The sequence below is a fragment of the Seriola dumerili genome, unplaced genomic scaffold, assembly GCF_002260705.1.
Source record: "Seriola dumerili isolate Sdu_G_001 unplaced genomic scaffold, Sdu_1.0 BDQW01000321.1, whole genome shotgun sequence".
In the NCBI taxonomy this organism is placed as follows: Eukaryota; Metazoa; Chordata; class Actinopteri; order Carangiformes; family Carangidae; genus Seriola; species Seriola dumerili.
The window spans coordinates 306,584-328,321 of NW_019174576.1; the positions used below are offsets into that span (position 1 = coordinate 306,584).

The following is a 21,738-nucleotide window of genomic DNA, read 5'->3' on the forward strand; positions in this document are numbered from 1 at the left end:
AACTCCACTGGTACTGGAGTTACACATGAGGTTCTGTATCTAGGTGCGTTATCTCAACGATCAAACCTTATTAGAATATTTACCCAATCGCCTACCTCTTGAAGTTAGAGACTGCTGCCGTGGTGACGTGTTGTTTTGCATTTCACACAGTGTAATGACGCGTGGCTCCACAGCCTTTATTTCCATAGCCCGAGGCCAAACTGACGCAGGGATGGCAATACGAAGGTTAACGATATGTAATCAAAATAATCATTAATACGTGGAAGAAGAACCATCTTATTACATAGCAACAGTTCGCTCAAATCGAAGCAGTTACAAAAGTTTAAATTGTATTGTATCTCCTCAACTGGACACGTGGCTCGTTGGTCTAGGGGTATGATTCTCGCTTCGGGTGCGAGAGGTCCCGGGTTCAAATCCCGGACGAGCCCAATTTTTTTCGAGTATCGGTGAAGCTACTATACAAATATCGCTAACGCTTAGCCGCGAGTAGCTACTTAGCAACAACAGCAAACACCCAGTGCCGCACAGCGCTCTTAATGCAGTCATTATACAGTGTTTGTCCCCTAGCCGTATGATACATGGACAGAAATTTTCACGTTTTACAAACAAAACGTTGTACACTGCGTTGTTGTTCACCGAGCTTTACCTTAACGTTAGCAATAGCTAACAAGCTAGCTGCGTTCTTTGCGGGCGTGCTAGAGATATTTCACGCGTGTCACGGGTTTTCGAGTGGAGCATAACTTAGAAAACACGCAGCCAGGAGTAAAAGATCTTAAACATAAATAACAAGAGCGTAAAACCAAAAGAACAAGATACATTAAGTTATCTATTTAATTACAGTGATACACCCAAAGTAGTTGTGGGCTGGTTTGTGGTCACTAGGGTATGATTTCTCGCTTTGGGTGCGAGAGGTCCCGGGTTCAAATCCCGGACGAGCCAATTTTTTTTTTTATTGAGAAGAATCTGTTTATCTATCTAATCAGTTCATTTTAATACATCCAAGTTTCTAACGATAGTTGTACTTTTTGAAATAGGTGGGGGGGGGGGGGCTTAATGGGCTCGTTATCACTGTTTGACTCCCCCCCCCCCAACCCCTCTCCTCCTGCAAATTTCCCACACCCGTTTCTCCACCTGCCCTCCAACAAAACTAAACAAAGCGCGTCCCCTCCGCCCTGCTTCCCCAGCTGTTGTGCTGTGAGGGGTTTGGGGCATGCGAAGAGAGAGAGAGAGAGGGAGAGGGAGGGAGAGAGAGAGAGAGAGAGAGAGAGAGAGAGAGAGAGAGAGAGAGAGAGAGAGAGAGAGAGAGAGACTTTTCTGTTCTCGCCCCCACAAAACACATCAGACACTCCCAACAGGCGGCAGACGAGCCGGCTCTCCCTCTCTATTCACCTAGGACTGAAGGAGCATCGAGTCTGTCACGGAATATATGCAAACAGTAAGTTCATTTTTTTATTATTAAAAAACTTCTCTTCTGCTATGATGTGTAGTAGAGGATACTGGGTTGTTGTTCTGTTAGATTTAATGTTCATGTCTGAAATAATATAATAACACTAGGTGGGAATAAACTATATATATTATGGTTAAACATGTTCAACAAAAGTTGTTTCTGTCTTGGTAGAACAGTTTAGAATAGAAAAAAGTAAGATAATTGATATATTTGAAATTCTGTAATTATTACCTGTGTGAAAAAGTTTTTAGTTTGTTCTAATATTAAGTATTTCAACCACAATTTGATTTAACAGAGAGAAGCAAACTGGGAACCAGGACCAATCATCTACTTCAACAAGCCCTTATCACAAGTGCCACTTCCTAAATAGTGTCATTACGAGTCATTTTTTACTGTCAGCTTCTTTCATCCTGTGGCTCACCGGTTCGGCTCGACCATGGTTCTGTGTGAGGACGGTGAGTGCAGCGTCTGCCTCTCGCCCTACTCGAGGATGGACAGGATCCCCCGGGTGCTGCACTGCAGGCACACCTTCTGCGAGCCGTGCCTGGAGACGATGTCCCAGGCCAGGAGCGGGCTGCTGACCGTGGGCTGCCCTCTGTGTCGCCGGGTGACCTGCATAGGCCGCGGCCTCAGCCTGCAGGAAGCTCTGTGGGTCAACAGCCGGCTGTGGGAGCAGATACCAGAGGAAGTGGACGCAGAGGCCGAGGAGGAGGAGGAGGAAGAGGAGGGGGAGGAAGAAGACGGACTGAAGCAGGAAGCAGAAGGGGAGAGGATAGAGGCTAAACAGCAACCTTCATCACAAGCAGAATGGTGGGTATGAGAGTGAACACATTTACACGAGGAAGGACTGGTCTGCTGTATCTGCATCTTCAATCAGAGACATTTACAAACAGAAAAGCTAACAATGTGTGACCTTTGACCTCTCGTTGTTTCCTATTAGTACGCTAACTGTTGAGAGTTTCTCCCTGGTTGGCGTGTTGAATTTAAAGAATTTTAACCAGCCATTCACACGCTGACGTTAACCAGCACATTTGTCCACAGAGCTCCTCATTAGCACCTCAGCTCGGCGGTGCCACGTTGTGTTTGCAGGAGTCTGACACACAAAACCTTTACCTCTCAGTGTTTCCTCCAGGTCCTCCAGAACAAAGCTCAAATTACCCGCCTTCTTCCGAAAGTTCAGTCTGACGAAGCAGCACCAGGAGAGGATCGTGCCTGGCAGCAACGTGTGAGTCCTGATTTTGCGGTAAACATCTGCAACAGCGGAGAAATTTTTCTTCAAATGTGAGCTAAGATTTTTTTTCTGTTTTTCTTTTTGAAGGGAAATGAAATCCTGGCGCAGACTCTCAACTGAGGAGACAGTTTGAAAAAAGGACAAAGAGTAATGTCACATGACGCCTCGTGAAGACCTGACTCAGCCTTGTCAGTGGAAGGAAAGTTGAAGCCGTTAGGACCCAGGATCCATTTGTGCTCCTGTCAGGACAATGTTTTGTCCTCAGCCAAAGGTGCTCTGTCTCCCCATTATTTATTCTAGGCTTAATTCTCCCAGCTGGTGCTGTGGGATTTGGTTCAGCTGTCCCAGTGGGGCTAACACCCCAAGACCCCCTCATAACAGATGGTCTCCTGAGGACGTTCCCTTTTACCTAGCCACAGCTGAACATTGAACATAACATATTGTTTTCTTTAATTTATGATAGTCGACAAAGTATTTAATAAAAAAATATTTTTTAAAAATTCTTTATCGGTGTTGTTATTTACTAATTAATGCTGATGCCACGTGGTTCTGGGGAGACGACGGTCGTTTAAAAGAATCATGAGCTCAAAGCAAAGACACGACACTTTCCCACTTTTCTCTGTAAATCATTTATGACACATTACGAATTTACGTGACTGAAAATAAGTGAAGCCACCGGGAGATTTTGTGAATAGCATAATGTGAGTGTTACTTCTGTGGGCACGACACACACAACAAAAAACATGTCACAAAAGACTCACTCAACCATGAAAGTGGATTATAAACTCCATTCAATGAGCATCTGGCAAGTTTTCCATGTTAGAAGATATTAGAAAATCTGGATCATCACTTTCATGGAAATGGCCTTTTAATCTTTTGTGCACATATCAGTTCAAAAATATACAGCACCTACCCCACTGTGCATGTGCAGGGTGGAGTTATTGTGTTTGGCGTCTCAGTCATATTAAGGTCATTGTTATTGTCTGTTTGAAAACACACTGGGAGGAGGAAGAAAACCGTTAGCTGACATACTGGTTACACTAGTCGTAACGGGGATGCCTTAACTACGCCTGTGAAATACACTCGATGACTGGTTTGGTATTTAGCCTTTTAAGTGCCATTTATATATTCCCATGTTTCAGTATTATCACAGCGACTGACTTGAGCTGCTCTAAAATGCCAAACAGGGAGACGCGCATTCCAACTTCTAAATGATCTGGCATCAGCTGTGTTTGGCTGTCACGGCGGTCTGGACTGCAGCAGGAAGGCAGACAGCACACAAACAGCAACAGGGTTGTGAAAGTGGCAAGGGACCAGTTTTCAGTTTCGCAATGTATTTACTGGCTCTCCCGGTGTGGCCCTCACAGTGTTGATCACTGGGATTAGGTTGGAGCAGAACAGGAAATAACTCCCAGGGCAGGTTGGCGGCGGCAGAGGAAGTGCTCAGATCATTTACTCAAGTAAAAATAACAAATAAGATCAACTGAATCAGTACGAAATAATATATTAAAAATGTTTTAAAAGTAGAAATGCTCAACTATTACGCATATATAAGTGTAAAAAGTGTCATCTGTTTTGTATTTAAACTCTTAATCTGTAAAGTAACAAGTAACTACAGCTGGTGTTTTACTCTGAAAGGTCGTGGAGTAGAAATATCAAGTAGGAACAAATAGGAATAATTAATTAATCAGTATAAGTATCTCAAAATTGTACTAAAAGCTTCATACTGGAGTAAATGTACGTAGACACATGGCACCAGTGCAGGTGGCTCTGGTCAGTCTGACGACTGAGGCAGTTACTACACTAAGAGCCACAAACAAAAAAACAAACCGATGTTGCAAAGACAGTTTCCTCATCGCTGCCCATTACAACAGGCAGAAGTACATTCCTCTCCGAGTGTGTGTCCTGCACTGAACGGCTTTTCTGAGGACCTGGATTAAAACATTAACACCTCGAGTGCTGGTGTGTTTTTTGCAAAACAAAGTCTGGGACAGAAAGTGCAACAAACTACAACAGAACTTCAGAACATTGCCAATATTTAAACTGTATTTTACACTTTGGTTTTTGCTGTTAAAGTGAGTTTTGCAAGAGCTGGCGGGCTGGTTTTGTTACTCGCCAGGCGAGCTGTCACTTCCTGTTTCCAGTCTTTATGCTAAGCTAAGCTAAGCTAAGCTAGCTGGCTGCTGATGGTAGCTTCATATATGAGTGGTATCATCAAACAAAAGGAGAATGTGAATGAGGAAATTTCAAAAGGTGAAAAACTTTACACAGAAAAACACAAAAATGTATTAAAGCCTTTAAGATTTGAGTTGATGTCGTGTTTACATTGTGTGTTTTTTAATGAATTAGCATTTTTTTTTAAATGATTAAACATTAATTGACAATCATACAATGGCTCATCCTTGTGTTACTCCAGTTCACAGGAATCATATCCAGTCATCAGTAGAAACTGGGGACATTCGATGTCGTGTCAAACTAGAAACCATACATGCCGCCACATGTTTGATTACTCGTTCCGCACCTGTTTGACACAACTATTGCTTCATTATCTGTGACCTAAACACACACACTGTGTAGATCCGTCAGCTGGGTGCAGAGAGAGGCGAAAGAAGAAACAGGCGTTGTGTGCGTGACTTTGGTAATAAGACATCTTTATTAATCATTTGGAGAGACATGCTAGATCTCTGTACAGTGTGAATGGAGAGTCAGCTCTGGACTGGTCAGGTCTGCTGCTCAGAGCTGTGACAGAACATACACACCCTCAGGGAATGGCCATGGCCTCCATCTTCAAATGCAGACCCGCCCCACCGCCACCGCCACCGCCACCCCCAACACAACACAACACAACACGCAAAGACTTGTGTTGCATCACTTGGTCCATTTTCAAGGGGAATGTTAAAATGGGCCTTTCGGGGGAAACCAAAGCAAAGGTGGGCTCTACTTTCATATTTAAGGTTAAATACAAAGGAATGTCTATAGCTACCGATCAATCATTTTGTCCACATTTAAAAATAAATACCCACTGAGTCTTTTTTTCTCTAAAAGTGCTCTCCTTTACAAGGCTGTGTGGTCAGTAATGAGAGCAGTACATTCCTGTTTCAGTAAAATAAATAGGCAGCAACACAGAGGGTTCAAACGTTATTAGACTTGTTTTTTTCTTTTTCTTTTTTCCAGTACGAGGGATTCAAACTTGAAATGCAACCTGTCTTTGTCATTCCCAACACCACCAGTGTGTTCCAGTCAAGGTCTCCTGTGATATTTGATCCAACTCGGTCTCTTATTACTATTATTGTTATCATTATTATTATTTTAATCATTATTATTAATATTATTATTATTATTATTTGGCTCATTATGTGGGTTAGAAAGGTTCACTAGTTTTCACAAGAGTGCTCCCCTTTTTTTGGACAAGTGTGAACAATTCATGAACGTTTTCCTCTACTCTAAGACACAGTACCCCAAAAGTTCTGGGGATAAAGATTAATTTTTTTTTTTGTTGTTTTTTGTTTGTTTTTTTGTTGTTGTTGTTGTTGTACCACGTTTCTAAGACTTAACATTGTCACTCTAATTCTAAAACATGTTCCTTAAAAAGTGCAGTAAGATTTCACTTCAAAGACGAGTCAAATCAAAGTAGTGTTCTCGACACTGGCTGACTTCACCACCAGTACGTTACGATTTCAGGCTCTGGTAAGAAAAGAAAAAAGAAAGAAATAAAAAAATAAAATAAAAAGAGACAACATTGCATAAAGACAACATCAGTAGTCAGTTTAAACACAAGCAGCAAAAGAAAACCTCATCTCAGTGGGGACATGTCGTGCGACAGTTTCTATGACAATCAGACAGGTCTTAAATTAAGTGACTATACATTTATAATGAAGCTTTTCAGAACTTCATATTAACCTGAAAGGTCTACATGTGCAAATTAGTCTCTTGACAGGAATGAAACTGGTTTACAATGTTAACGGTCTGCGCTGATCACAGAACCTGCATTAAAGTCTACAGCTCACCACGTGGGGAACCTTTTTTTCGTCTTTACGTTCCTCTGTGACACAAGGCAACGGCTTCCGGTTCTCCACTGCTCACTGCTCACGTGTGGATGTAGCAGACTATCATGATCACAACTACCGAGACGTCACACTGCTACCGCTGTGAGTGGGGGAAGTCTAATGACATCCTGCAAACAAATGGGTGACCTACACGGTGCCGTAATGTGGCGAGAATGACACGACTTGGCAGTGGCCCTCTCTGTCTGCATTCTAATGTTGCCTATACAGAAAGCACACGTTTACACACACACGCACGCACACACACACACTCGCACGCACGCACACACACGACAAAAAAAGATTTTCTGAAGTCAAGTATACAAATCCAGTTCTCATAAACAAAAAGACTTGGACTAGTCGTTATCAGAGTGCATTAAGTCACTGGTGTCATGTTACCATTCACATGTTCAAACTCGTGTTCACACGGTACCTATGCTCGAAAACTTAGACATGCATTAGATACTCAAGATGTTACTGTTCAGTTTGTCCTGTAACGTACAGAAACGCAAAGTTATGGAGAGCACTGGGGTTATGGGCGCCGTGATTGGTCCACCGAAAACCGCGAGGCTCGGCTGAGGCGGAGAGATTTTTTTTTTTTTTTTTTTAAAGCCTGCAGATGGTTAAGTGAAGGCATGAAGTCGAGAAAGGTAAGAGTTTGGCCTTGGTTAACATTTTAGGGGACCTCCATCTTTGCCTCTAACAACAGTGGCATCCATAAGAATACGTCTTAAACCATCTGCTCCGTCCCAGCTCTCTGACGCAGAGCCTCGTTGTTTGCATTTAAAAACAAAAACAAAAACAAAACAAAACAAAACAAAACAAAATAAAGAAACAACCCTTCCAGAGAGATTTCCCTGAATATACAAAATTACAAAAAAGAAAGTGGGGAAACTTGCTTTTCTACTTAAAAAATTGTATACACATAATATGTAACTTGGGATCTTTTTTCACATTCGTCTATTTTTTTTTTCATTTTTTTTTTGTTTTTGTTTTTTTGCAAGTTGTAAGACTGTTTTTCTTTTTTTTGGCAGTTTCACTAACAAAGTAGGCTACACTACTCCAGAACCAAATTCACATATCGATAGTTCCAACTGATGAACCAATAGTCAGGTGAGGAGGCCAGATTCTTAACGTGCAAAGTCGACTGCAGGTTAACCGACAGGAAGCAACATAACAAGCATGTGGTGTAAATGATTTTGTTTCCGTTTTTGTTTTGTTTTTTTTGTTTTCTTCTCCAGGACAGGTGCCGGGTATTAACAGGAACAGCCGCCTTCGGTGGTCTGGGGCTCCTGCGGTTTGTCCAGCTTGATGTCGATCACTGGGGAACGTTAAGGAAGCTTTGGAAACACTGGTTATTGATCAGTTACATGCACCTGAATGCAGCAGAAATGCAGAGAAAACGTGCCGACTTATATGTATTACTTTAAATGTAATACCACTTTACTAACACTAGATGCTGCTATATCCCACGGCTCCGTGTATTTTTCAGATCAGGAATCAACAATCAATCAATCAATCAATCAATCAACAGGCAACGTATTTAAAACAAGAGTCAACAATAAACGACTGAATAATTTACCAGAGAAATTCAGTTTAAAATATTTTTCCTAATAAATTTATTTCTAAATAATTTAATTTGGAGTTTTCCTGAGTGGAAATAAATATATATAAAAAAATCCACTTCTGATAATTTGTACAAATGATTCAGTTTAACAAGGAATCTTCTCCTCTATTGTTAGAGGAGTAATAAACTGAGACTGGATGCTGGCTACAGTCACCAGCACTGCTGTGCCACAATTAAAGCTGGTGCACAATGCTGTGTTAATGAGTTGCTGCTGTTCGTCAGAGTGATTTAGCTTTTTTCCCTCCCCACAATGCAGATTAGCTGTTGTTCCCAGTCACTCCTCCAGAGCAGGAAGAGATCTCCTCTGGTTTAAGGAGACAAGTGTGTCATGATTGAGAGCTGAGAATGCCTCCATATACAGCAGCAGACTCTCACTTATTCATTTTGTTCGGGTGAACATTATGCATGTGTGTGTGTGTGTGTGTGTGTGTGTGTGTGTGTGTGTGTGTGTGGGGGGGGTCTTCAAAAACTGTGGCCTACATATTGTATGCAAAGTCAGTGTGGAAACCGCCCCACTGGGGCTTTCAAATACCCGTCCTACACCGGCTGCTGCTGCTGACTGTTAAACGCAGCGGGTGATGTGTGATGCGTGTTTTCATATGTTACACTAGCGTGTCATGGTGACACGGTCTCATACGAAGGACAGTCTTTAAATGCAACATGTATTTGAATGTTCCCATCTGGATTGGTTCTCATCTGGAATCTGGAGGCCCGATCTCAGCGGCTGATATTACCAAACCAAATGAGCCTCAGCAGCCCTGAATATTTTAGTCTTCTGATACCACTGTGTGTGTGTGTGTGTGTGTGTGTGTGTGTGTGTGTGTGTGTGTGTGTGTGTGTGTGTGTGTGTGTGTAGGAAGCTGTGAGACTGAACCAAGGCACTTAGGTGGGTGATAATTATCTGTGGGTTTATCAGGATGAGGAAACCCATTCCCATTACGCAGACATTTGGTCCGCTGTTAATTCAAAAATACTGATTAGAGCAGCTTTAAAAAATAATATCTTAAAAAGACACCGGTTGGATGAGAAAAGCCAGAGATGTAACACTGGTGAGACCGGGTTGCTCCGGGGAGAGTGTCTTATTGTTATTCCTCAGGAGACAGCGAGGCAGCAACAGCCACATACCTGCCAGCACAACGCTTCAGGGCACGTTTGACTGAATGTATGGGCGCTCAATTAGGAGAGGGACGACGACACACCGCACTGTTCTCTGGTGCAGCTACTGTATATTTTATGACTTATACTGAAACACACAGATGTAATGTACGCCTGTCAAGACAGCGTAGCTTTAAGTGCTTCACCAGAACACAACAAAGTGACAATCACGGCATCAATCCCACGACATAATCTAAACCCACGTAGCGTCGCCTGACCCGAATTTTAAAAAACCCTTTTAAAAACACAATTTATTAACACAGTCACGGAGCGGCGCCTTCTGTTGATCAGCGAGTCTGGTGTGATTTATTTCACTTCCTCACTCTCTCTTATTAACATGGAAGACCCCAGCACTTGATCTGAGTCGAGCTGCTGTTTGAACATCTACTGAAATTCACAAATAAAAGGAAACACAAGTGGAACCGTGGAGATGAAACTTAAAAATGCTGTTAAATGTTATAGTATCTAAATACCTAGTGCAGGCTTATTAAAACTGACAGTACAGGCACTTTGAGGCTTTATTACATGCACGTATGTTTCCTGGACTGAGCCCGTTTTCTGCCCCTTCTCCCTGTGAGATCAATACTGTTCACAGTGCAATAACAACAGAGGAGCTGCTCCATTAAGTGACAGTGTCAGCCGCAGAGGAGCTGTCATCACCTGCCATCCATCACCACACCTCCACCTCCACCTCCACCACCGCTGCTCACTCCCACGTCCAATATGCCTCATTAATATAGATAAAAAAAAATGTAAAAAAAAAAAAACAGGATGAGATAAAGGTAATTGGCTCAATGTGAGTGATGCTTAATAACCAGGTTCATGTGAAGAGCTCAGGGGGGCTGTTAGGTGACTGAGTTCATTATTGAGGTCATGCTGTAAAAGCAAAGGCTGGACCACCCCCCCCCACTATCGAGTGCGGTAAAAATCAGAGGGAGACCAAATGTAGGCATCGCTTCACTACACACAAGGTCAGCATCTGATTTATGTTCCAAGTTACAGCGCATACATGCTGCAGTGATGATCATGAGACGCTGTGAGGCAGCTTCACGCCGAAGGAGGAATGACAGCTGCTGTATGCACATGGTTGAAATCAAAGGCAATTTCATAATTCACCCACAGTTACCATAGAGATGGCACCCCTGCTTTGTGCACTGAGGAGGACACATGAAGGACTGGTGCTGTCAGGAGGAACAGTGACGACATGAAATGCTGCCGATCTACTGTAACTACAGCACATGAGAAAACTAAAAAAGAATATCCACAGACTTTCCACAGAAGAGGCAACATCTCCAGGACAACATCGTTTGTATTAGGCAGCTGCAGAACTAATAGATACAGCTCAATGTAATGCTGAGAGGAGAGGAGGCGGTTAGAGGTGAGGCTGGATGTGCTCGACTCCCTCTGTGCTGACAGGTCTTGTTTACCTGTGATTTCTCTGTAATGGGTTTTTTTTATTCCAGCTGTCGGATCATACTTTGTAAATGGAAACGTCAAGCTCGATCTGAACATAAAGAAGAGCTTACGTTAGAGGATGCGTTCATATTTTCTCACGTCCGTCTTAAAACAACTGTCAGGTGCCCACGTCAACACTGGAACAAGTTTTAAATCAGTCCTTTTGTTCACACAGTCCATTAAGCTCACGCTTCTTATTGTGATTTCAATGCAACTTAAGCAAAAATACAATCAACAACATGGCAAATCAACAGAACATCCCTCCGCCACAGCTCAGCGTGAAAACACTGCACAGGTACTAAAAGGAAGTGTGGAAAAATATCTATTTGATCCTATGAAGCCTCATATCAAGGATGAAGACTGTGAAGCTCGTTAGGAAGGGTTCGTCTGAACAGGTGGGATGATTATAGCTGCTCAAATGCAAACGCGGGAATGAAAGTATTGTTATAAAGGCAGTTTACAAAAAGTGCAAAGCTGTGAATGATGAGAGTGCATCGTTCAGCTGATGGTTACCAGCTTGCGGAACATAAAGAAACACATCTGACTGGTGGAACAGAAAAACAGAGGAGATATTAAACGTGGCCTGTGGCGAACGTTTATCCGTAAATGTTGCTATCGCTAGTTTCCTTACTGCCAGCTCATCGTTGTGCGTTTAAGCTTCACACCTGTTGCCAAAAACAAGAAGGGGGGGGGGGGGGGGGTGTTGTGAGTGACAAAGATGCTGGTGGTCTAGTGCGACATCTAGTGGCAGTGAATATCATGTACCTAACCTTTAATATACATATAGTCTGTGTATGAGTGAGCGATTGGCCCCAGTGGTTGCTCTGTGTTGTTAGCTTCTTTTTTAATTGTGTGTCCTTACAAGAAACAAAGATCAATAAAATAAATAATAAAAAAAACTTTAATAACGCAAGAAATAGGAGGATAATGTGACGCTGCACAGACGGATACTGTATTGAACCAGTTTTAAAACCGTATTGGGTTCAAATCAAAACGTGGTCCGAGGATTTAAAAATCTTCCTGTGAGAATCAAACCGAAGTTTTACGTGTGAATGCCTCTTTAAAGTGAAGACTGCAACGGGTGGACAGAGGTAAGACTGAGATGAGTATTATGGGCTTTGTTCCAGATGTTGTTTACTTGTCCTGTTTACACTCACATCTAAGTCTAAAAAGAGTGTGAGTACAGAAATGTAGGCCGTCTTATTGTTTCCCACATCGAATATATTAACAGATGTGAAAATCAATACCAGAACGAGAGAGGAGCCCAGACAGCCTGAGGGTCCTGTTCAGCTACTGGTGAAAATTACAGCTAAAATCTGTCTCGGCTGCATCAGATATAAACACGTGCACTTCTGCGTTGTGAATTATCCCATAGAGGAAACATTGAGCAAATTTACTCCTTAGATTTAATCACAACAATTAAATTCTGCTCTGTGTATGTTTTGTTTTTTTATATATCTCATAAGACTGGGGAAAGTATCTCCCTCTCAATAACTGTGTGATATTTCAGTTATTCTGCAGCGCTGAATGCTTCTTCCTGAAATAATAAAATGTCAGGATTTAGTTTTGTGAGGGGGGGGGCACCTGACAAATCGCCCACAGGTGGAGCAGCGACAGCAGCAGATATGAGGTGCCAGTTAGGAGAGTTGTATGCAGCAGCACTACAGGCTGACTGATGGTTGGACACTCAGACTCCTGTCACTGGTTTAAATGAGCAAATCTTCTGACCCACCACAGACAAAACTGCAGGTACCCACTGTCTGACTGCCCCCCCACCCCCACCCCCACCCCCCCGGTGCACTCATCAAGCACCAGCTCCGCAAAACAGTTAGCAAGAGTGTCACACTGAAAAACATAATTGGACCGGTAGCTGACACGTATTTAACTGAGTGTCACGATACAGAGTTCAGTCCTGGAACTCTTAATTTGGAAGCTAGCGGAGAACGATGCTATCACATCCGGATTAAAATGCTTCCTCTGAGCTCAGGCTATTTGCATATTATTACTGAAATAGGTTTTTCAAAACAGTTTCATGACATGTAAATTGGTCAAAGGATACTCCCTTCTTTGCTCGTCTCTTGCATACTTTCCATCCCTGGAAGAGCAGCTGCCACGCGCCGAAACAGCTGGAAAGACAGAAACAGAAGGAGAACATTTCATATTTTCTGCAAAACAACATGTCAAAAGTCTGCTGCAGTGTTTTGGGATCAGCCTTTTCCTAATTTCTATGCAGCCATTTATTACTATTCGTTTTTATTAGCATATTAAGCACGTGGTTGTCAAAGTGAAATTATTATTGAAGCCTACTGCAGTCGTGACACCAGACTGATTTAAAAAGCAGCTGCTCTCCATTACTACACCATAACAATGTGACTAACAAAAATAAAAGCGTGTGTCCATTACTGTGACTGCCAGACCGAGAACAAGTGTCAGCTCTCTGATGTTCATTTTCATATGGTCTGGGAATGAACACAAACAACTGCGACACAAGTTCATCCACTGTTTTACTTCAGTTATCACAGAAAAAGAAGAAATTACAGCTTTAGTAAGGGAAAAATAAACGATAACATTCAAATCAAAAGTTATAATTATGTCCTTCCATTATTACACTTACCATCTGTAACTACAGGATGTTTATATTTTTGTATATTTAACACTTTTATTCTAAATATTGTTAAAATTATCAATGTATATTTAAGCTGTATCTGACCTGCAGTACTTGCTTGTTGTTTTATCTTTGTTTATATTTCTTTTCTTCTTACTATGTTGGTTGTTATGCACCAAAACAATATCAGTTCTCATAGACGATCAGTAAATTGATGCCTAAAAGCTTGAATCTGCCGATACAGTATCTGGGCGATGACGCAGCTGAACAGAGTGAACACTGCAGCGTTTGGAGGCAGGACTGTGACTGTGCTCCACTCTGGCATTTTGTTCTTAGCGCTCACAGTCCTGGAGTGAGGTGATGAATAGCCTCCTCTGTCTGTGCTGCTATGGGGCGAGAGGGAGAGACGCCCCGGCAGCAACACCATTCGCTGACGGACACAATACAGTTTGCTTTCATCTCACGACTTATTAACTTAACAGACGGTCGTTGTTCTTGACAACAAACATCTGTTTAGAGACAAATCACCGTTGCTGATCCACACTTCTCTTTGCGTTTGCAACCCCCCCCCAAATATTTCTAAACATCAGCGTATACTGAGTCCCAGTAAAGTAAATAAATACATGTACAATTCAGTCTTAGTGAGATGCTGGTAGTGGCAGTTTGGACTACAAGTTGTATTTAGTATGTAAAACAAGAGACCATTAAAAGGCACCCTGTGGAGTTTGTGACCACTAGTAGTGATGTGGAGCAATATGTTTGCATCCCCTGCAAGACACGATTCATAACCACCAGCTTCATGCTATACCGCCAATGCACAGCTGGTGGCAGTAATGTGCCAAAAAAAACCAAAAAACGTAGCAATGCGCCAGGAAAGACAGTGAAGAAGAAGGGAAAAGGCATTGTGGGAAATAAGTAGTTTGTACGAGTGTGTTTCAGTGAGAAACAGTGAATGAAATCATAAAAGACCACAGGATACCTTTAAACTGCCTCACATCCTGTCATAATAACTATGATGTAATGATCATTACTAGATGTTAAAGAGGTCAAAAGTGATCTAATCCACACATTGATGTAGAAATATTTATAACAGCACTCATGTCCCAAAGTCAAATATGTGCCAGTAGAGAGAAAGCTCACATTAAGCAGTTTCAACAACATCTGTTTACTTCATTAACATGCAGATATATGCAGCACGAGGTGCAAACTAGATTGAATTGCAGTTTAACGTCACATCGCCTGATTTATAAGAGACACCTGCGGCTTCTTCATTAAACACTCGTGAAGCGTCTCTGAACTCACTCACCTGTTTGACGTTGTAACCCGTCTTGGCGCTCGTCTCTATGAACATGACGCTCAGCTCCTTAGCCCTCTGTTCACCTTCCTCAATTGTGATTTGCCTGTGAATGGAGGGGCATTATCATCAGAGCACTGCAGATTAATGCATTAGAGGTAATTATACAGCGTTTACAGTCTGAGGACACACACACAAATTCTCATATTAACATTTAACAAAGACGAGTAGATACGACACAAGACTCACAGCGAGGCTACTACAGCTCCAGTTATTCTGGGCTAGTGAGGATACACCAGACTTAATTAGCTAATGACTGAGAATGATTAATTACATCGTCCTGCAAGAAATTAATAACAGCCAATTTGCATTAGATTTTAATGAATCTGGCGGTGATTGTTTGGCTCTTGCTGTGAAACGGGAGACTGTTGTCAGGTGTCCATTAACACAAAAGGAGAGATCAGTGCGGTACTGCTGACTCCGCAGCACGCGCCGGCAGCAGGTTCGTTAAGACGACGGGCTTAAATCAACCTGCCACTGCTCTTCTGGGGGGGAAAAAAAAAGCCATGACGTAACCAGCCTGTTGTCTTTGTTCCTCTCGACACAAAAGGAATCTCAGCTGTGTACTAACTCAAAAATACCACTTCTTTACTTCTTGTTCTTTTCTCAACTTGACCTGAAGAGGTTGTAACACCTGACTAAACATGGCAACATCGAAGTCAACTGCAAGTTACGCTGCTGTGCAAAAGCCTTAACCGCAGTGACATTACACTTATTTACACTTAAATAACTCTCCCCGTGTATCACAGCACAGAAGAAAAGGGGAAATTCAGTCTTTGTGAGGTAGGAAAAGAGGTTTCTGCAGCGAGAACAGAAAAAAAACACTGCACTGGAGATGTATTTACATAATAACACCACCTGACAAGAGTTGCAACAGTGCCTCTGTGGCTATTTCTGGAGGCAAGCGTCTCAGTCCCAACTTAAACAACACCGAGGCTTATTCATCATCAGACAGGCAGTTGGCAAGAAAATTGCATAATAGGTGCGCAAGATGTGGCATCCTAGCAACATTCATGCACGCTCGCAGAGCTTTTGTAGTTTCAGAGCAGCTCAGTCATGAAATATGTGACATCGTCTCTCACTTAAAGCCACTGGTGATTTCTTCAAGCAAATCTGTAAATGATGTAAAAAGAGTTGTACAGGTACTATCCTAACTCAAGCATAACAAAGATGACAAGAGACTGATTTGCTTATTTTTGTTTAGCAACTCACTCTAACAAAACCACAAACAAAATTACAAACTAATTTAAACCAGCTGGTGATCATAACGCAGGATTTAGGAGCTAAAGCGCCAGGTATTTCTCTCAGGAAGTACAGCAGACCAAAACAAGGCCATAACGAAGAGTATTGCACTTACATTTACAGGAGGCTAATAAAACAATTGAGCCAATCAAATACAATCAAATAAATGCTCATGTTGCTCTGGTTCTGCAGGACGTGTAAATAGACAACTGTTTGCTGATATCTTCACCGTTACATTATAAAGTGATAATATGTCAGTGTTGTGTTTGCAGCTTGTTGCACTGCCCCCTGGTGGCCAGAAAAATCACTTCATGCAGGTTTGACATAAGCTTCAACACAGTAGTATTAATTGCATGGATAGTGTATTATCTGTTTGTCTAACTTATGTACGAAAAGCATGACAATTAAAACTATATTAGCTTTTAAAAATGGCTTCACACCAAAGTATCGTAGTAGCAGTGTAGAAGAAAAGCTGAGAACGGCTGAGCAAAGAACTCAATTAATGCTCTGACTTAACAAGTACAGTTTAAAAAAAAACAAAAAAAAATCCCTGAGCTACTTCCTGTCAGTGTGCAGCACACCAGGCTCCACTTTTTTGATGCTGCCTGGCGTACGATGCACACTACATTTCCTTTATGCAGAGGAGCTCCAGGGGCTCTACAGGACTTTAACTGTGCGTACTTTAATTCCTCCAAGCACCGAGCGTTGTGAAAAACTCCCACACACGAATGAACAAAGCAACAGACACAAAGGAAACCCTGCTAACATACGTTTAGAATCATAATATTCCTCTCCTTGTAAATCGATTTAAAAGAGAATAAAAATGCTGCATATAATAAACACCTCAATCAGAATAAAGAGGCACAAAGCAATTAAAACTTCAATGGATCGGTTGCAGAGGGGAAGTTTAAACCTTTTCATAAACCGATCAAAAGAAAAACTGCACCATGTAAATGGTTTAAACTGATTACTTTTCTAGATGCGATGCACATACATTTCTCCTCAAATTTTTGCACGTGTCACACAGGTTTTTTAATCGAATGCATCAGTGCATGTAAACACCTGAATGTATTGAATCATGAATCACTTCAATTGGTCCTCACGAGCACCTGAAAATCGAACCGCACCTCTTCACAGTAACGTAACACACATGTGCGTCAGTGCTGATATGGTGAAAGACAACGTGACCAAAAATGCATCACTGACTTATTTTCAGGTCTTTTTTTTTTTTAAGGCCCAGCTACAAAACCAGACACATGGAAACTGAGAGGAACACACTGCATCACCTCTGCTGTAGAAAACATCTTCTCCCACATGTCGAGATATTTCAGGAATTTCAACCCACCTTTCAGTGTCAGCCACTTTATGTAGAGTGGCGTTAGATCATGTGCCAAGTCATATTTCTACACGTGTCGTATATAATCCAAATAAAATATATCAGCTACAATTTATCAGCTGAAATCATCCATTGTTACTCAAAGCCCCTCGGGCAGTGGGCACACACACACACACACACACACACACACACACACACACACACACACACACACACACAGAGCCAACAGTGACAGAAGCATTTATCATCTCATGTCAAACCACGTCTGCATGAGGAGAGTCACTGTGATTAACCTCAATTTCCTTGTAAACATGAAAAAAAAGGTAAATAAATAAATAAATAAATAAATAAAAAGGTATAAAAAATAAAATGATTTACAAGCTTCAGAATGATTGGTCAAGACCATGTAGGTAGAAAGTGGAGCACTGACAAGTTGCGGCGTGCTGTAATTTAAAAAGCAATAAAATGCCAGTTTAATTTTTCTGCAATGATTTGCGCAAAAACCTATAAGACTCTTACTCACAGCGGCGAGGCTGATTTACCTCTCGTAAGAAGCAAATTAGGAGAGGATGCTGAGGTCATGTTAATGCAGTAAAAGGCTTTTGCTTCTGTACCATGGATCATTCACTGGGGCTTTAACTTGCAGGTCCCATTAAGACCCAACGTAATTGGCAGTTAAGACAAATTATCCATAAATTAAAGGGAAATCAATCATTTTCAGCACTCTTTCGATGGAGGCCCACACCGTCAATATAATTTAACTTAGCACCCCACCCTGTTCTGTAGTTTATATGACAGCTCAGATGACAAAATGCAATCAGACAAAAAGCAACTTGCATTCAGGCTCCTAACCAGCTAACTTAAAGTGCATTGTTCAGTCTTTATTCTGTATATGCATATACTTGCTTGGCCATGCCTGGTCTTACTGTGTGTATATACTGTATATATATATATATATATATATATCTGTGGCCTGAATCCAGAGCTTCTGTCTTCTGCCTGCTGTTATGGCAGCCATGAAGTTTTATTGGCAGATCCAGTGAGATACAGCCTGGAAACTGCCATCACCAGCAGTTTTCCTGCTTTGCCCTCAGTCAGTTACATGTTGGATCTAAAATATGAGTATGCCAATGGGAATTTTATTTCTGCAGCGCCAAGTACATCCTCGACACGTTAACAATGCTGTAAATGTTATCGTTACCGCATGGGCATATAATGCTTGCCACAACAATGTGTGAACAATTTGTGCGTGATTACTCACCACATAAAATGTTATGAGGGAACGGTATTTGTGAAAACGCTCACCTGAACAATTTATCTAAACATGCAGTGTGGCTGCATATTTGACAGGGGAAGAGAGAAGGAAAATAAACAGGAAGTAGTCTGATTCTACACTGGACATCACCTTACCACAAACTCACAGACATTTTCTAAAAAAAATTGCACTAAAAATGGTCAACCACACCAGAAAGTTGATGGTCAGCTGTTTAAGTGTGGACTCGTGAAATGTCTCCATTGAAGAAGGAGACCGGGAAACAGAGCAGCATCTGTCCAAAACAAATGAAAGGATGTCCCAGAGGCTTGTTGTTACTTACAGACGGTGGACCAGAAACAATAGAGGAGAAAGATGAATTAATGCACCAGATGAGCCGTTTGTCAGCCTCCAACTTCACATATATTGAGAAATTAATCAGGTTTCTGTTTTATTAAATAATTTTACTGCCTCCAGTGTCCTTTGTTAAAAGACTTCGGAAAAGCACTATACAAATAAAGTTATTATCCATATTATTGCTCAGCATGGCATGCATTTTTCTATATATATATTTTTATAAGAAGCATTTTATAGTTTAATTTTCAGGGGACATAACAGATACATACATTTGTGCTTCACAGGAAAGAAAAGAAGCAGTTACATAAAAACACTTGAGAGTTTACAGCCATGCTGCACTTAAGCACTGTGGTGCTTGAAGCTAAATGCTAAAGTTGGCATGCTAACATGCTCACAGTGACAATGCTAATACTTTAATGTTATGATGCTTATGTTCACTAACTTAGTTTATATTACTTGGTTTATTTTAGCGTGTTAGCATGCTAATATTTGCTAGTTGATGTTCTATGGTTCACCAACCACCAACCAAGAGATACAGTATCTCTTGTAACAGAGATGATTTACTTAAAATAAAAAGAAATACACTATTGAAAATTCAGTATAACTATGTTGGTGAAATGCATAAATGTAAAGTGGATTAGCTTGATTTCTTCTTATTTACATGAAAAGAGGGAGCAACTTTGGAAAAGATTTCCCAGGGTGTTGGAGGGGAAAAGAAAGATTTTGTACAGTAAGTATCGTTCATATATTTTAGCACCAGGACATAAGACATTTTATGCTTTACTTCTGATTTTATTTTGTGCTATTCTTACACTATTGTGTATCTCTGCTTCATGTCATTTCATTATTACCCTGTTCCTATAAGCATTCCCTTATGTCTATAAAATATTTAATATATAATGTACACAGATTTTTCAAGTGTCACCGGGGAATAAATCAATGAATAATTTCTCCAAGCAAGGAATAATTTTCTCATTTCAAGGCAAGTGGTCTGTTCCAATAAAAGGCTGCTGAGTCGCCTCATGTCCCAATTCAATCACTACAACAACACTAAATGCGAGCAGTTAAGCTAATGAGTGTATTAATTAAGATTAAGCACAATATTACAAAATATTTGCCATGACGACAGAAGGAAACGCTGGCTAAAAGGTGAAAAAGGGGTTCAAATAGTGAAGTTAGAGGCGTGGGTTACCTCTTATCTGCCAGGTCTGTTTTATTGCCGACGAGCATAATGATGACATCACTTCCTCTCTCTGTTCTCACATCGTCGATCCATTTTGACGTCTGCTGGAATGAGTTAACATCTGTTGAGGGAGGGAAGAAGCAAAGCGCAGTCGAATTAAAAAGCTATTTGTACAATTTCAATGACAGTCAATACACTGACATCTCTCCTGCCGTTGGCGCTCTGAACAAAAACATTAACATTAACATCATCTCGGTTTTTAAAACAGTGATATGATTGGTGTTTTTAAAACAGCTGGTGATAAATAATGAGAAATCAGCTGATATGAAACCATTAAGATGAAGATACAGAAAAAAATATGGCACATCATTATAAAAATATCTCACATATCTTGACCTTAAGATACGAGTTCATGGATATACGATATGTAAAATCCACACAGTACTGGAATTACACAATAAATCCAGGAAATACGGTTTATTACCAGCTATCCCTTTGACCTTGCCAAGTTCATTGAGCATGCAGCCTTGCTGGCATGCAGACTAAGGGGTCGTATCGTATTGTTGGACTGGGACTTTGAGGAGACATATGCTGCGTTTCAAGGTGAAAAAGAGAACGTGGTTACGGTGGGCGGTACCCCATGTTTTTACATAAAATTAGGAATAAAATTCATCTCCTGAAAGCAGCAATGTTACAATAAGTTTCTTAGTCTTTGCACTTTTATAGCAGATAAGTAATATTGCACAGTTGGTGTGTGTGTGCAATTAACATACACCAACTGTGCAACATTACTTATCTGCTATTTATTTGCTATATTTAAATATCTGATTGTACATATTATATTATTAATCTTTTTTTTTAAGTATTTGACATCAAAATTTTGCAGTTTCACTTTGCTGCTGTAACACTGCAAATACGCCCATTGTCGGACTAATAAAGGACTAACTCATTTTATCTTTTAAACTAATGAAAACAAGCAAAGTCACGAATGCTTTCCTACTGCGAAGCACAATATAACAGCTCGGTGATTAATTCAGGATAGACAGAAAAAACTGTTCTCTCTGAAAAGGAGTCATTTACAAACCACAAGAAAACTACACCAGAGGCTGAAACTGGTGCTTTTCAAGAAGTAGTTGCAGAGCAGTGACCCTTCAAATCCCCTTGACTTTCCCTTAAAAGAAACCCACCAAAGTGGTTCTTGTCCTCAATGGACAGAGAGAGGGAGATAAAATAAGATTTAACCAACACAGTTCTGTTATGTGGTTACTGGTTCTAAGGGAGAATTTCAGAAGGTGGGAGGTTAATGTGATTCATCTGATCTCATCTGATTGCTCAGTGGATCCAATTTGGGAAATATTAAAGTGATATTTGATATTTGTGAAATCTGATCTTAGATCTCTCATCTCAGGGAAATCCATCTGACACACTTTAACAAGAGAGAGAGAGAGAGA

The 21,738-nt window shown here is 41.0% G+C and overlaps 2 protein-coding genes and 1 non-coding gene across 5 annotated transcripts in view; 2 read left to right on the forward strand and 1 right to left on the reverse strand.

The window, feature by feature from the left end:
• Window positions 1-356: 356 nt before the first annotated feature.
• On the forward strand, window positions 357-428 carry trnap-cgg. The gene has a single exon. It is a non-coding gene; the product is annotated as a tRNA-Pro (tRNA).
• A 933-nt stretch (window positions 429-1,361) lies between these two features.
• Window positions 1,362-3,140, forward strand: LOC111232025 (E3 ubiquitin-protein ligase rnf168-like). 2 transcript variants are annotated; one of them, XM_022759360.1, is made up of 4 exons: window positions 1,362-1,435; window positions 1,743-2,257; window positions 2,568-2,672; window positions 2,766-3,140. In XM_022759360.1, the coding sequence occupies exons 2-4, from the start codon at window positions 1,884-1,886 to the stop codon at window positions 2,809-2,811; spliced, it is 525 nt and encodes a 174-aa protein (XP_022615081.1). In that variant the 5' UTR covers window positions 1,362-1,435; window positions 1,743-1,883; the 3' UTR covers window positions 2,812-3,140. The 2 variants fall into 2 exon arrangements, with proteins under 2 accessions (XP_022615081.1, XP_022615082.1); XM_022759361.1 differs by having other exon boundaries at window positions 2,580-2,672.
• Window positions 3,141-5,299: 2,159 nt separating this feature from the next.
• LOC111231995 (ras-related protein Rab-6B) overlaps window positions 5,300-21,738 on the reverse strand; it is a 51,151-nt gene continuing 34,712 nt past the window's right edge. For both annotated transcript variants that reach the window (XM_022759319.1, XM_022759318.1), the window contains exons 5-8: window positions 20,297-20,408; window positions 14,870-14,963; window positions 13,018-13,084; window positions 5,300-8,042 (exon numbers count right to left, since the gene is read on the reverse strand). In XM_022759319.1, the coding sequence (XP_022615040.1) occupies window positions 7,978-8,042; window positions 13,018-13,084; window positions 14,870-14,963; window positions 20,297-20,408 (338 nt within the window). In that variant the 3' untranslated portion in view covers window positions 5,300-7,977. The remainder of the gene's footprint in view (window positions 8,043-13,017; window positions 13,085-14,869; window positions 14,964-20,296; window positions 20,409-21,738) is intronic.